Source organism: Mauremys reevesii, linkage group 10 (assembly GCF_016161935.1).
Source record: "Mauremys reevesii isolate NIE-2019 linkage group 10, ASM1616193v1, whole genome shotgun sequence".
NCBI lineage: Eukaryota > Metazoa > Chordata > Testudines > Geoemydidae > Mauremys > Mauremys reevesii.
Window position 1 is genome coordinate 66,365,488 of NC_052632.1, and position 15,559 is coordinate 66,381,046.

At 44.9% G+C, this 15,559-nt stretch overlaps 1 protein-coding gene across 7 annotated transcripts in view; it reads right to left on the reverse strand.

Annotated features, from left to right (window-relative positions):
* The window catches only part of MYH11 (myosin heavy chain 11), a 98,867-nt gene that overhangs the window by 70,247 nt on the left and 13,061 nt on the right, over positions 1 to 15,559 (reverse strand). For 4 of the 7 annotated variants that reach the window (XM_039491798.1, XM_039491799.1, XM_039491800.1 and 1 more), the window contains exons 1-2: positions 13,526 to 13,870; positions 6,741 to 6,897 (exon numbers count right to left, since the gene is read on the reverse strand). In XM_039491798.1, the coding sequence (XP_039347732.1) occupies positions 6,741 to 6,897; positions 13,526 to 13,870 (502 nt within the window). Of the gene's footprint in view, positions 1 to 6,740; positions 6,898 to 13,525; positions 13,888 to 15,127; positions 15,271 to 15,559 lie in introns of those variants that run through there. The other 3 variants (XM_039491796.1, XM_039491802.1, XM_039491797.1) reach the window with 2 other exon arrangements.

A 15,559-nucleotide genomic window follows, 5' to 3' on the forward strand; every position in this document is an offset into this window, starting at 1 on the left:
TCCTGCCGGGGAGCGGAGTCCGGGGCTTGCCTCACTCCGGCGCTCCAGGCGGGGAGCAGTGTCAAGGGCTTGCCCTGCTCTGCGCGGCTCCCGCAAGCAGCAGCATGTCCTCCCTGAGCTCCTATGTGAAGGGACAGCTAGGGGGCTCCGCACGCTGCCCCTGCCCCAAGCACTGCCCCTGCAGCGCCCATTGGCCAAGAACCACAGCCAATGGGAGCTGCAGGAGTGGCACCTGTGGATGGGGCAGCGCGCAGAGCCACCTGGCCGCATCTCCGTGTAGGAGCTGGAGGAGGGACATGCCTCTGCTTCCAGGAGCTGCTTGAGGTAAGCGCTGCCCCTGACCCCCCACTCCTCAACCCCTTGCCCCAGCCCTGATCCCCCTGCTGCCCTCCAAACCCCTCGGTCCCAGCCCAGAGCATCCTCCTGAATCCCCAACCCCTCATGCCTAGCCCCACCCCAGAGCCCACACCCCCAGACAGAGCCCTCACCCCCTCCTGCACCCCAATCCCCAATTTTGTGAGCATTCATGGCCTGCCATACAAATTCCATACCCAAATGTGGCCCTCTGGCCAAAAAGTTTGCCCACCCCTGCCTTATCAGAATCACAACTCTTTGCACACTGATACTGTTTCTCATTCAAAGATTTATGAGGAATTTATGAGGAAACGGGGGCACTCAAAGATGAAGTGATTGGGCTCTCATCACACTGCCCGTGACAGATTGTGTTAGACTGATTAGTCGAGACTCCCAATCCCCTACTCTCAGAGGTAGATATGATTTTCAACATCACCTCTGGGATTTAGGTTCTCAACTTCCAGTGAAGTTAATGGGAATTGTGTGTCTATCTCCTAGTCAACATCTCTTTACACTTCCCCCTTGTTTGAATACACATTTGTGTGGGTGCTGGGCAGGTACCCAAATATTTTCCTTGGCTATGTTTTTGAGCATCAGAACAACTCAAAAACTTATCTCAGACCTCATATTTGATGCCTAAATATGAACCAAACAAAGGGGGCGTGCCACTTAGATAGCTTAGCGAGGACCAAATGCATAATAGAAGAAGAGTTCTCCGCTTAGGTATTTGGATATGCTTTTTACTCCGGCAACATTAAAAACTCTTGGGGGCAGATCCTCAGCCAGTGATGTCGTCGTCATTCTGTTGTCTTCCATGGAGCACTGGCAATTTACACCAGCTGAGGATCTGCCCCCTTATGAAAGCAAAGTCCATCAGCCAAGGATAAATGAGTGGCTTCCCTGGGCCATGCTGTCCTGAGGAGGAAATATTAAAGCACAGTTCTTCACACTTTATAAACATAAAGAGGTGCTTGGTTTATAAAGGACACTAGATGCCTGTTGACTAAGCACAATACTAAACCTCACAAGGAAAACATGCAGGGAGTCAGTGCTGCAATGCATGCTTTGCGAATATGATTTTCTGTTTACACTCCAGCTGTATACGTATTTGTTCAAACCCCATATTTGCCTGTGCGTGTCAATGTGTGCATACACTTTATATATACATCTCTTGCTCACCCGCAACTCTCACTGAAATGCACTTTCACCACTCCAACTGGGGGGTAAAGTCTGGCAGAATAAATGAGATATTTTGAGGTTGGATTCGGATAGGTCTTCAAAGCATGAACAGACAAAAGCACAGTTTTTGAGGCATCAAAAGCAGCTGGGGCTCTCTCTGAAATGGAGAGAATCCAAATAAATAAACAAGTAAATAAATAAAATAAGAGTGTGGGTGTCCTGGGCTTGTGACAAGATCTCATGGGGCTGCTCCTCCCATTGAACTGCTGCTGTGTAGGGTTAGAGTGTTACAGACAGTGACAGTACATCCAGTTAAAGACTCCTCTGAGGCTCTTCCCATGAACTCTTCCCCCTTTTTCTCCCTCCCACCCCTCTTCTTCCTCTGCACTGTCAAGCCGGGTCACTTTCAAAGAAGTACATTAATCACATTGCCACAACAGCAGAGATCCCCTCAGAACTGATGCCAGCGATAGGAGTCCAAAAAAGGGAAGGGTCAGCAAACAAGGAATTCTATTTGCCATTTTAAAAAACCCACCACAACTCATAAAACGCCACCTTCAAACACAACAAGAAACACAGAAACAAACCGAAGCCCTCCAAGGTAAAATCTGTGAGATGAGCACGTTGCAATCTCTCAACGGCAAGTGAATTTCAGGAAGACTGAGGAGGGTGGGGAGGTAGCCGGGAAAAGCAAGAGTGAAGATGCTCTGGGGCTATCTCACCAGCTCAGGAAAGAACTGATGCAGTTTCTGGTCCTTGCCTCAGGCACAGGTTTTTGGTTAAAACTGATAAGTAACACCAAAACCAAAGTAATTCCCCTGCCCTACAGGGGCTGTAATCTCCAGAGGCTTTTCTCTTGCCCTTCTCCCCCCGGGAAAGAGAAAACCACTTCCTTAAACCCCTGTTGGATCATATGTCAGCCAGATCCTTGCTATTTTACCTTGTAACAAGCTTCCTATGGAGCCAAGGCACCATTCTAGTCAGGAGTTAATTTGTGGCCGGTGATGGTGAAGTTGTGAGAGAGGCACGATGCCTGGCCTTCATCCTTCTCACACGCCTCTCCTCTTTCGCCTCTGTGCATAACCTGACTGAGTTTCTAGCTCTAGCTACTAGACAGCACTGCATCCCTAATGTCAAGGGGTAGTCCTGAAACAGTACGGACTGGATATGGCATCAATTTATACTGAGTGGGTTACTCTACCATGGCTATGCTATTCTGGAAAGAGACTTCCCTGATCTCATTAAGTTAGATTCCAGCATCTGACTCTTGAATGGTTATGCAATAAATTTGAGTGTAAGAGGATTTTATATGCATGTGTTTTTTATAAGAGTAACTGCTGCTATAATTAGGGGAGGGAGGCACGTCATCCGTTGATATCTTCTCTGTGCACTACAGTGAAGTGTCAAAACCCCCTGCGCTGCATGTCAGACTGTGACCCTATCTTCCATTCCCACTCAACTGGAAAAGCCAAAGTGGTTTCTAGATAAGAAAAGCAAATTGTGCATTCATCACATCAGCCACAAAGCTAACAAAGGCTGATACAATATGGCACCTATTTGATTGTCCAGGATTTAAATAGGATTATATATATTTCTACACACTCTGGCCAATGTCCGAAAGTGTAGATGTCTAAAGTTGGACACCTGAATCCATATTTAGGACCTAAGTAAGTGGCTTGATCTTCAGGAGTACAGAGCATTCACAGTTCCCACTGAAGTCAGAGGGAGCTGTGAGTGTTCATGTCTTTTGGGGGAAAGGGGAGGAATAATAATAATAATTAAAAAAAAACAGGCTACTTACTTTGGTCCTAAATATGGATTCTGGGGCCTCACTTTAGGCCCCCAGTATCTGAAACTGTTGACCTATAGGCAACAGATGTATTTCCACATTAATATCCAACTACATTAAAATACCTTGCTAGGTATTTAAAGCCAGCTGAAGTCTGTTTATCTACGGTCAGTTAATATAGGCTGCAAGCAGAATCTAACATACTAATTGTAACCCACCCACCTCCTGGGTGTGGTGTTCTGTCCCATCTGGTGGCACCAAGACCAGTTAGCGAGAGAGAGATTAATGAGTCTGCTCTACAGCCTTAGCTAACACCCAGTTGGCTTTTAGCTCATGCAGTTGAGGCTCATGCACTGAGCTCCAGAGGTCCCAAGTTGGATCCTGACGACCAGGGTCTGTCGGTGTTACATAATCACACAACAAAGCCAGTCTTATACAAGAGGAGCACTGCTTTTCATGGAAAAGCAGGAAATAAGCTTCCTTCATTATGTCTTGGGTAAGTATTGTGAATGAAGCAATAGCCACCATTTATGATATTCCAGATTATTGGTTAAGGATGGGTAACTTTAATTTTTGATTCCTTATAATTAGCCACTAAGATCGCCAAGTATATTTCTCAGACAGTTACAGAGGAGGCACAAATACAGATCAGAACAATTCTTCTTGTAGTATTGACTACGCAGGAAAATGACACAAATAATACAGGGTACAAAATGCTTTGCTGAGCCAATTCCTCTGAAATAGCAATCATATTTTTGTGTACACAGGCGTAAGCTTATTATAGGAACAATATATTACAAAGAAATCAATACTTCACAGTAGCTCAGCTATTGGGCTGCAATACTGCTTAGTAAACATTCCTGGTTTGTTTTCCCAAGTCAAGCAAGCTCAGGGCCCAATCTGGGAGTTCTTGCTCAGGCAAAATTTGTCAACAAGGACTGCTTGACTGGGCCCTTGAACAGCATTTTTCAATATCTTTCAATATCTAAATCTCCCATCCAGGCTCGGTGCAAGGAAGTTTTGCACCCTAGGCAAAACTTCCACCTTGGGCCCCCCCCAGCCCGCAGCGCCCCGCCTCCCCGCCCTGAGGCGCCCCGCAGCAGCTCCCCCTACCCCAGGAGCCGTGCAGCACCTCCCCACCCTAGCTCACCTCTGCTCCGCATCCTCCCCGAGCACGCCGCCCCCGCTCTAATTCTCCTCCCCTCCCAGACTTGGGGCGCCAAACAGCTGATTGGCGCTGCAAGCCTGGGAGGCAGGAGAAGTGGAGCAGCGACCGCGCTTGGGGAGGAACCACTGTAAAAAAATAAAATAAAATAAAATAAAATTGGGGGCACCGCTTTTTGGCGCCCTCAAATCTTGGTGCCCTAGGCAACCGCCTAGTTCGCCTTAATGGTAGCACCGGCCCTGCTCCCATCTCAAACAATCAGAGGACAAAGAGTGCAGTTCATCTGAACTCCAGTTTCTTGGACCACATTTGTGGCCGGTTCTAAGACAGTGGACCAATCTGTCAACTTACCCTGTACCAGTGCAGTGTTATAAACTGATTGTTTTCTATTCCCCACCACCACCCAAAATCTGTTGTTCGTAGACTAAGTTTTTAAATAAGGCTTTACAGATTTATATCTGAAAGCAACAAGATGAAATTCAGTAGCGACAAAATGCAAAGGACTACACTTATGAAGGAAGAATCAACTGCCCAGAGACAAAATGGAAAATAACTGGCTAGGAGGTAGTACTGCTGAAAAGGATCTGGGTGTTATAGTTGATCACAAACTGCCTCTGAGTCAATGTGATGAAGCTGCAAAAAATAGTCTAACATCACTCTGGGGTGTATTAACAGGAGTGTTATATGTCAGATATGGGAGTTCATTGTTCCACTCTACTCTGTAGCGGTGCGGCCTGAGCTGGAATATTGTGTCCATTTTTGGCATCACACTTTAAGAAAGATGTGGACAAACAGGACTAGAAACTTAAAAGAAAAGAAGAATGAGGGGAGGATCTGATAAGTCTTCAATATGTTAAGGCAGCGGTCCCCAAACTTTTAAGGGTTGCACCCCCCCTTACCCCTGTCCGCACCCTGCTTCCCTCCCAGAGACGGGAGCAGGTCCATGGGTCTGGGGGAGCGGGGGAAGGGAGGGCCAAGGCTGGGGCTGCAGGTGGGGATGGGTGTGGAGCCAGGAGAGGGGCTGGGGGTGGGGGCAGGAGCGGAGCCGCAGCTGGGCTGTGGTGGGAGCCGGCAGCCAGGCCCGCAGTCAGGTGTGGTTCCCCTCCCGGCCCTACCCCCAGCCTTGGCCCTGGGCCGGGAACGGACCTCAGCCAGCCGTTGAGGCTGGGGGCGGGGCCAGGAGTGGAACTGCACCAAGGCTGGAGATGGGGGAAGGTGCTGGGACAGGAGCTAGGGAGGGGGCCAGGTGTGGGAGCAGGCCCAGAGCAAAGCTGGTGGTGGGGAGGGGATGGGTGGAATTCCCTCCCTGCGGGGCTGTCCTGGGCCCTGCCGCACCCCCCTAGACATTCCTCCATGCCCTCTAGGGGCACGCCCCACAGTTTGGGGACCTCTGTGTTAAAGGCTGTTATAAAGAAGACAGGGATCAACTGTTCTAACTGCAAGGATAGTTAAGTATGGGAATAAGCTTCCCAGAGAGGTTGTGGAATCCCCATAATTGAAGCTTTTAAAAAAGGGGTTAGACAAGCACCTGTCAGGGATGGTCTAGGTTTACTTGGTCCCACTTCAGCATGGGGGGGAAGGGGCTAGATGACCTCTTGAGGCCCCATCCAATCCTTTATTTCTATGATAAAACGACGACAGCACGAGTGGGAGGAGGTACGTTACCTCGAAAGTCTCTTCCACATTACTGTTTGGGTCTGATCCTGTTCCCACTGCAGCTCATTCTCTTTATTGTTAGAAGGCTGATTGCATCCTTGATGCCAAAGATAGGACCCCAGCTCCAAAAGGTGAGAATGCAACCAAATGATAGTCACCAAGACGTTCCTGGATTTCACTTGGCTTCACTCTACTGCAGCGCGCGCACGGCAACGCTGACCAAGCGTCAGCAAAACTTAGCAGCTAGCCTTGGAATAGTCTCCATTGGTACAAAGGGAGTTTTTTCCATGCCCGTATTTGCCAAAACTATTTGCTTGACTTTAAACCCTGCCCACATGCCTCCACTCAGAGTGGTGAATGGATTGTTTTTCCTTTTTGAGTCACATAATGCTCACGGACTGCAATTCCTGCCAAAGAATTCCTCGGGGAGTTTTAGAAAGCCCATGTTACTTTTCTGTAATTGAAGAGAGCTATAAATCTTCTGACTGTGCTCCTTTCCTAGCTGGAATAAACGTTTATAACAATCATTTTCTGTTGCTGCTCAGGGATTTCTAAGTTTTATAAACATTGCTAAGCCAGGATATTTTCCAGCCTTACCTTGCAACATACTCCTGTATGCCGTATCCGCAATAGCATAGATATGGGGTGGCATCTCATGCCTCTTCTTTCCTTTGTACATATCAATAATCTTATCTGAATAGATGGGCAGGTATTTGTATGGGTTTACCACAACACAGAAAAGGCCTGAATAAGTCTGCAAGGAAAACCGAACAGAGAAGAATGGTGTAACTCAGAATGTTTCAAGAGCTTGAGAAACATGAAGATCAAACACAATATTTTAATAAGTGAATCGTTTTCCTATACAGCCTTTTATACAACACAACGATGATCTATCCAGGGAGAAATCAGAATGTATACATGGGTGAAGTAAGAATTTTCAGTTACATATCCATCTAATCATCTCTAACAATAAGAGATAGCTACAAGAATCTTCAAATGTCAAGTTCTATAGAAACATCATACTTCGCACACTGCGTGCCATAGTTCTTGACTGCAGTTACTTGGCTGGGGTTGCACAAGGTGAATGGGCAGAACTGGCACCACCATTCTTAGTGCATGTATGTACATGGAAATGCTTATGGATCTGCATATGAGCAATTTTAAGGAGCTGAAAAATGTTACAACCTCTGTTTAACCAGATAGCAATTTGCTAAATTAAAATCCCAGGACAATTGGGAAAAAACTTGAAACTGAAATTGATTTTTTTTTAAAGTAGGGTGGTATGTATATAATGTAGAGCTGGATGAATATTGCAAAGATTGTTTGCAAAAAATCATTCTAGTTCCAAATGTATGTCTTTATTACCTGGCTTTGGGGGTTTTGTTAACACAAGAGTTTAGGGAGTGATTGTTCTTTACATGTGAATAAGGATATTCACGCAAACAAGAACACTGACTCTTTGTTGTTCATCATTTGCTTTTCATTATTCTCTTTTATTTTAAAAGGTTTCAGCTATCCAATCAGTAGCAGAGACAATAGCACATGATGTAAGTGACTAATCATGTACCACAAATAATGAATAGTAGGTAGTCAAAGTGAACAGTGTGAAAGCACTTCACAGGCTGAAATTTGTGTGCATGACTCCGACTAGCTAGCAGATCTTGAACAATTCACAAATAAAGAACTATAAACTTGTCCATTTATTCATAATCAAAATTTCATGTTAGATTTTAAAAAAGAAAATTATAAGGAAAACAGTGTGTTGTAAAATATAAACTAAAATAGTTTAAGAATTTAACATCTTCCAGTTACTTTAATTTACATTTATATAGCTGAATTATTATTGGACAGTTTCTTAATATACCATTTGAGTGATTTCTCAGGAGGCTGCTGCTATTTGATCTTTCCCTTCCTGGATATAAGGAATATGTCTGAGTATGGGTCTAGCTGTACAGTAGCCACCACAAGAACCTCCAAAATGTGACCACGCAAAGGCATCTCTGCAGGCTTGTGTCCTTGAGCAGAGACTTAAAATATGGGCACAAGGATTTCCCTTTCTTGACTTTATTAGGAAACAGCACAAGTTTTAAACACAGACTGAACACCGTATATGGTATTAAGCAAACACAGAAATAGCATCCATCAGTTTGCAGCGCTGATCAACAGGTTGGTTACTTGCACTATGCAGGAGAACTCCTGTGGTCCATTCTGGTTAGATCAAAGGACCCCAATGCTCACACTTCTACCACCTTTGGAAACTCTGCTGCTGCATCTGCATGTTCTTATGTGAGATATCAAGGAAAGTATGGTCAAGCTCTTCACTTCCTTCAAGGTCCCTACGCTAGAACTGGTGATGGTAGGTCACTAGTTCCTAACCCTGGATTCTCTTTGGCATTGGAGCCTTGAAGGGAAATCCCAACTCCAAACATTCTGAAATGATCCCGTATACTGGAGAGAGAGAAGAGCTCAGAACTAAATGGACAGTGGGGTTTTCTTCAGGCTGGGCAAATATTCAGTTTAAAAAAAATCTGTCTGAGACTGCTATAACCAATGTTGAAGGACTACATATGTCTAAAACAATTAGAAGTTTTAAATAATAATAGTTTAAGGTTACATAGTGATTGAAAGACTGATTCCCTTAAGGCTTTTAAAAGCAAGGACAGCTGGGCAGCTTTATCTTGCATAGCTAACATTACTTCCTCCCCCCGAAAAAGCATGTAGACTTCCCATTTAAGAACAGTTCTAACTTAGGCTTCAATTCAGCTAGGTACTTAAAAATCACCTGACTTTGAGCATGTGACTCGTCCTACTGGAGTCAGTAGGATAACTCTTGTACTTTGAGTTAGGCATGTGCCTAAGTACCTTGCTGAATCAGGGACTTAAAGAGTAAGAAGTTATAGCAAAGTGCTTATTTAGGCAGGGAGACAATATGAGCTACTGATCCAAGCACAGGAGTCCAGACTTTTAATCTGAGCTATGACATAGGCTCTGTCTGATTTTGGGCAAATTACTTGTGATCTTCCTTTCCCAACTTGTGAAAGCTTAGATACAATCCCAGGTACCTACCTGGTAAGAGTATTGAGAAGGAGAATTAGTGCATATGAAGCATTCTGTAGCCAAGATTTAATGATCATCTATCACTTAGTGTTAAAAGATATTTCTGTATGGGTTAAATCAAGCTACTAGCCCCCATCTGCCCAGACAGGGGATTCAGAAGCTCAAGTCACCCACATGCCAGTCCACAGAGGGTCAAGAGCCGGAAGGCACAGCCCAGAAAATAGGTTGGGCCATCTAGGGATGGTGCAGGGCCAGGGCACCCTGCATGTGTGTTGATTCAGTGCATCTTCTGGGCAGCTTCCACTGATGGGACTTCTACCAACCACAGGCTGTAAGTTAAAACTCCTCCTCTTAGAAAGTGCAGATGTTACTCCTGCTTCTGCCCCCCCAGGAGGTGAATGCCCCTCTGCCACAACTGTCCTTGCAGACTCCGGGGAGAGAACTGAGCCTTTAAAATCTTATGTAAAAGCACTAAGGATGTAAACTGTGTGTGTTCAATTAGTGTTAGAAATATTCCTTCTGCTTTCTCCGTTAAAAGCACATCATTTTCCTTTGAGTTCCAGGCAGCTGGGACATTATGGTTTCTCTCTAATCGTCTGATGGAGATGCACTTACTGGAATTGGGCAACCTACTTACATCTCTCCTACTTCAAGCCTCAGAAAGACAAATACTAATCTGAGACAGCCAGGCCCTGGAAACTGAATCTGCTCGCCTTGCAATGCCCTAACCTCACAGCCAATGCTGAAAGAGACAGCCAGCAGGACTTTAAGGACTCTGTTTGTCTTTCCAATTTGAACAATGGGCCTGACCTTCACTATACTGCTCTGACTATGTGAGCAAATCTCCCACTGACATCAATCCTCCAGCCATGGAGTGAGAGCCAAACAGTAGAGTGTACATCCAGAGCCAGGTCCACAACAGGTTAAATCGACATAACTTCGCTGAATCCAAAGAAGCTATGCTGATTTACACCACCTGAGACTCTGGCCTCCAGTATGTAGATCAGAGAGTGGAATTCTACCCTAAAATTTTACCTGTAGTCAAAGAGTTGTGTTAATGTGTCTTTTGTTATATGGTATTAGGATAAAAAATATTTAAGGAAAGACACCATGAGATAATCTGGTTCTAGTCCAAACATATTTTTCCTATAGTTTAATACTTACTGTCTGAATTTTAAGGCAAAAATTGGGTGTGTGTTTCCCAGGATTCATGGTGACATCATTTCGTTTTAATGGGAGATTATCAATCTAATCTAATCTATCTACACAGAGCAGCCTGCTCCTGCTCCCAATAGAGTCAATGGAAGTTTTGTCACTTGTTGCTCGAAATATATATGAAAGAGTTTACCGATTTTCATGTTTATCATCATCCTTTGATCTAGGATTGTGTCGGACTTGGTTGTTTAGAAGGCAGGTTCTATTTTTTCTGAGCAACATGAAATATGATAGCAAGAGGAAGGACAATTTTTATCCTTATTTCTTCCTGAATTTTCCATGATGCTCTAAAACAGGCTTGGAGTTTTTCCAGAAAATAGCCATCTTAGGAGTGACTGCAACAGTAAAAGAAGTAAAGGTTTTATCTTTTTCCAGTGCCTCAGCCTGCCCCATGGAAAACAGAAGCAAATGAGCTATTATCATTCAAGAAAACTAAACACTGGTTTTGAATGTGCTTAGAGTTTGTTTGGGAAGTGCTCAAATCATATTTTCTTAAATAAGATAATGCCAGCAGGGAATAATAGCAAAGTTAACAGCATTGTTGGCTTAAGTGCTAGTTCTACATGGACAGATTGTTTTCCCTCTGATAATATCCCCATTTCATATACTTTTAGTAAGCACTACAAAAAGGACATATCTTAATCTTTTCCTCAAAGCTTATTTGCAGGGAGCTTTGATGATGCTTGTCCAATTTTATTGTTGAATGTATATTAAAAAGGCAATATAATGTAAATGGACAGGGCAGGTAATTTGAACTTTCTATTCCAGTTATCCTTGTCTCTAGCAAAATGAGGAGTCTACATTTCATGAGAGATGTCCTTCAGGGAAAAAGATTTTTTTTAAGCAATTTAGGTCAAATTCTTCTCTCCGTTATGTCCATGTGTTCCAAAGAAGTCAATGCATGACTACAAGTGAGGTGAGAATTGTTCCAATTAGTTAAGGAATGAATGAGAATGAAGCCAGGAGCTCTGTTTAAATGCCTCCCGATTTTTCTGAACTATAAGCGAGTTCACTAGTGTTAAGCACTTGAGTAGGGATAGGCAGTTTTGTATATCACAGAACAGCAGACAGGGGGCTGGGAGGTGGCAGAGTGGAGCGGGCTGAGGCCGCGTTGCTCTGCTTCCTGCCACAGGTGAGTGCGGTGGGAGTCCTTTCCCCGACCTCCCCGCACTCACCGGTGGCGGGAAGCGGAGCAGCCCAGCCCCAGCCAGCTGCACTCCGCCAGCTCCCAGCCGTGGTGCTCCACTTCCTGCCAGGCCGGCGAGTGCAGGACCTTTCCCCAGCTGCCCTGCAGTGACACGGCTGGGGCCGGGGCAAGGAAAGCGGAGCGGGCTGGGGCTGTGTCGCTCACTTCCCGCCGCAGGTGAGTGAGGAGACGTTGGGGAAAGGACACCTCCCATACTCACCTGTGGTGGGAAGCGGAGCGCTGTGGCTGGGGGCTGGCGGAGTAGAGCAGGCTGGAGCCGGGCTGCTCTGCTTCTGCTGCTGCTGGTGAGTGCTGGGGGGGCTCCCTTCCCCCCAAGCCCCCCCCCCTGAGTGACACAGCTGGGGCCGGGGCAAGGGAAGCAGAGTGGGCTGCTCCTGGCCCCCCGCTAATTCCCCAGGCCACTCTGGAACTGCGGGGCCCTCAAAAGTGCCCTCCCACAGCTCCTGCCCCCCAGACCCTGGGGGGGGGAAGCCCCTGACCGCCCCCGAGACCCTCTGCCCCTTATCGAACCCCTCGGACCCAGCCTGGCCTGGCACCCTTAACACACTGCCCAGAGCAGCATGTCAGAGCTTTACCGCCTTGTATGCGAACCCGCCTCATATCGGGTCGCGTTATATCAGGGTAGAGGTGTAATTCTCTGCTCTACTCTGCACTGATTAGGCCTCATCTGGAGTATGGTGTCCAATTCTGGGCACCACATTTCAGGAAGGATGTGGACAAATTGGAGAGAGTCCAGAGAAGAGCGACAAAAATGATTAAAGGTTTAGAAAACATGACCTATGAGGGGAGACTGAAAAAAATGAGTTTGTTTAGTCTGGAAAAGAGAAGACTGAGGGGGGACATGGTAACAGATTTCAAGTATGTAAAACAGTATTACAAGGAGGAGGGAAAAATTGTTTTTCTTAACCTCTGAGGACAGGACAAGAAGCAATGGGCTTAAATTGCAGCAAGGGAGGTTTAGGTTGGACATTCGGAAAAATTTCCTAACTCTCAGGGTGGTTAAGCGCTGGAATAAATTGCCTAGGGAGTTTGTGGAATCTCCATCATTGGAGATTTTTAAGAGCAGGTTAGACAAACACCTGTCAGGAATGGTCTAGATAAGGGGTAGGCAACGTATGGCACCCGTGCCAAAGATGGCACACAAGCTGATTTTCAGTGGCACTCACACTGCCCAGGTCCTGGCCACCAGTCTTGGGGGGCTCTGCATTTTAATTTAATTTTAAATGAACCTTCTTAAACATTTTAAAAACCTTATTTACTTTACATACAACAATAGTTTAGTTATATATTATATACTTATAGAAAGAGACCTTCTAAAAACGTTAAAATGTATTAATGGCACACGAAACCTTAAATTAGAGTGAATAAATGAAGACATGGCACACACTTGTGAAAGGTTGCCGACCCCTGGTCTAGATAATACTTAGAATCATAGAATCACAGGACTGGAAGGGACTTTGAGAGGTCATCTAGTCCAGTCTCCTGCACACAGGGCGGGACTAACTATTATAAGTCCTGCCTAGATGACCTCTCAAGGTCCCTATTAGTCCCATGATCCTATGATTCTATGATTAAGGAAAACCTCCAAAGTCACAACTGTTCTTTCAGAATTAGCAAGCCTTTGGCCTTCCCCTGAGTCAGTGTGCAAAAGAGCTACAGAGACTGTATCCTTAGTTACAATAGGAGAAGTCAAACAGGGGGAAATACAGAATATACAAAAAAGTCAAATAGGAACATGGACCAAATGCATTATACATTGGGAAGCATCAGGAGGAAAGGCATAATCCACACAGGTCATTGTTCAGAAACACAGAACCTCTGCATTGGGTAAGGTGTGTCAGTTTCATGACAGGACTCGGTCAACTCATCAGTAGATAACAGCGATGAACCTGAGTTTACTTACGTAAATTAGACCTGAGAAGTATCTCTCCCTTAGATTGTGCAGCACTGAAGCTTCATTGAGGCAAGTCAGCTCTGCCATGTCCTCCACTTTGGAGAATTTTGGAGGGTTCATCTTCTGGATGTCATCCTTGCTGATTGTAATTTTCTTTCCATTTTCTGCCAGCTCGACAACAACTTCATCTCCTTTCTCTTCCTTGATACTTGCTGCTTCAAATCCTTGCTTTTCTGAGGGGACCCATACTAATCTTTTAGCTGTCCAGTCTGCTTGGGCAAGTGGGCTGTTAAGGAAGTTTTTGTCTACAAAGAGGAACTTCTCATCATCACTTAGCTGAGTTTTCTGTGCCATTTTGACTCAATAGTCACCTGTTGAGAAAGTAAAACCTTGTTTTAAAAGAAGGCAAATGTGAATTCTGAGTTCCAATCAAAACATGGTTAAATAGTGATCACACAGAAGTTACATAGTACTATTGTTAGTGTCATGGACATCACCTAGTAGTTCTGAATCTGTCCATAAAAGATGCTCGGGCAGATTTTCATTAATATATATTCAGCTGCCACCATCACTCAATTGCCTTAATCCTATCAGGGCAGAGTGGAGTTCACTAATATCTCTCTAAAACTGTTAATCAGATGGTATTTACAAAATATTATTGACTCTTGCAGGAAATTGTTACTAATTAAAGTCTTATTGGGAAACTGTAAAATCTGACAAAAAAGAGCGTAGAAATGTTACAGAAATCGACTGCAATTTATAAATTCTCATATATACATAGGAAAGCTTGCAACAACATACATAGTTTCAGAGGGGTAGCTGTGTTAGTCTGGATCTGTAAAAGCAGCAAAGAGTCCTGTGGCACCTTATAGACTAACAGACGTATTGGAGCATGAGCTTTCGTGGGTGAATACCCACTTTGTTGGATGCAACATACATAGTTGTATTCTGGATCAGTTTGACTGAAAGATACATTGTAGATAGGAACCACTCATGTCATTGTAGCGCAACAGTGTTTGACCTTTGTGTATCTTCATGCTTCTAGCACTAAGCATTCTCACTAAAAGGTCACTGCCTCTGGAGTTCATTCCTGCCAATCATTTGGTCCAATAAAAGATATTACCTCACCCACCTTTCTCTAATATCCTGGGACCGTCACGGCTACAACACTGCACACAATCATCTATTTTAGCATTAACCTGGCCATTTTTAGGGTCTCATCCAAAGTTCATTGAAACCAGTGGGAATCATTTCATTGACTTCAATAGTCTTTGGCTCAGGCCTTTACGAAGCAGTCTAAAATTAACCTTTCAGTCCAGGCAGTTCAGGAACTTCAGGTTCCTTAGCATTTAATCTATTTGCTAGGTCTGGCCACTTCTGTTCCTTAAGGCTGTATAACTTAGTGTTGTGTGTGTGTGTTGGGTGGGAGTAGAGCGAGGAGAATAATTGTAGGGAGATTGAGAGGCAGAGGGGCCAGGCATGCAGTATGAGGCCATATCTACACTACAAACTTTGGTCGACGCAAGTTGCATCTGCATAAAGCCACCATAGTTGTTATATCACTTGTGTGCGTCAGACCTAGCTTCCTACATTGACGCTGGGCATACTCACCAGGGGTTCTTGTGTCAGTGCACAGTGAGCTGCATGATGGGAAAGTATCCCAGTGTGCAACCCACCACTGTCCAGTGCACCATCTTTTGGGAAGTTTTGGTACTACAATCCAGGGATGACTGGGAGCAAAGGGACAACTTCCCAGCATGCAACTGTCTTCATCCCATGTCATCTATATCCCATAATTGTTGCATCTTTTAAAAAAAATCCCACAAACCCTTGCAGTCCACCATCTCTAACAGAAGCCGGGAACCTGCACAGCTCTGTACTATTGTCATAAGCGCTGTAAGCACAGGATGCATGATTTTCTGGTATTTACAGATCCAGGAGAAGAATCAAAGCAATGAGAAACGTGCTGATTTCTTGGAGGACAGACTCCTGTGGGACACAGTGAGAACCAGTTCAAGGTTTTTGGTGGTGTTCACAGAGCAG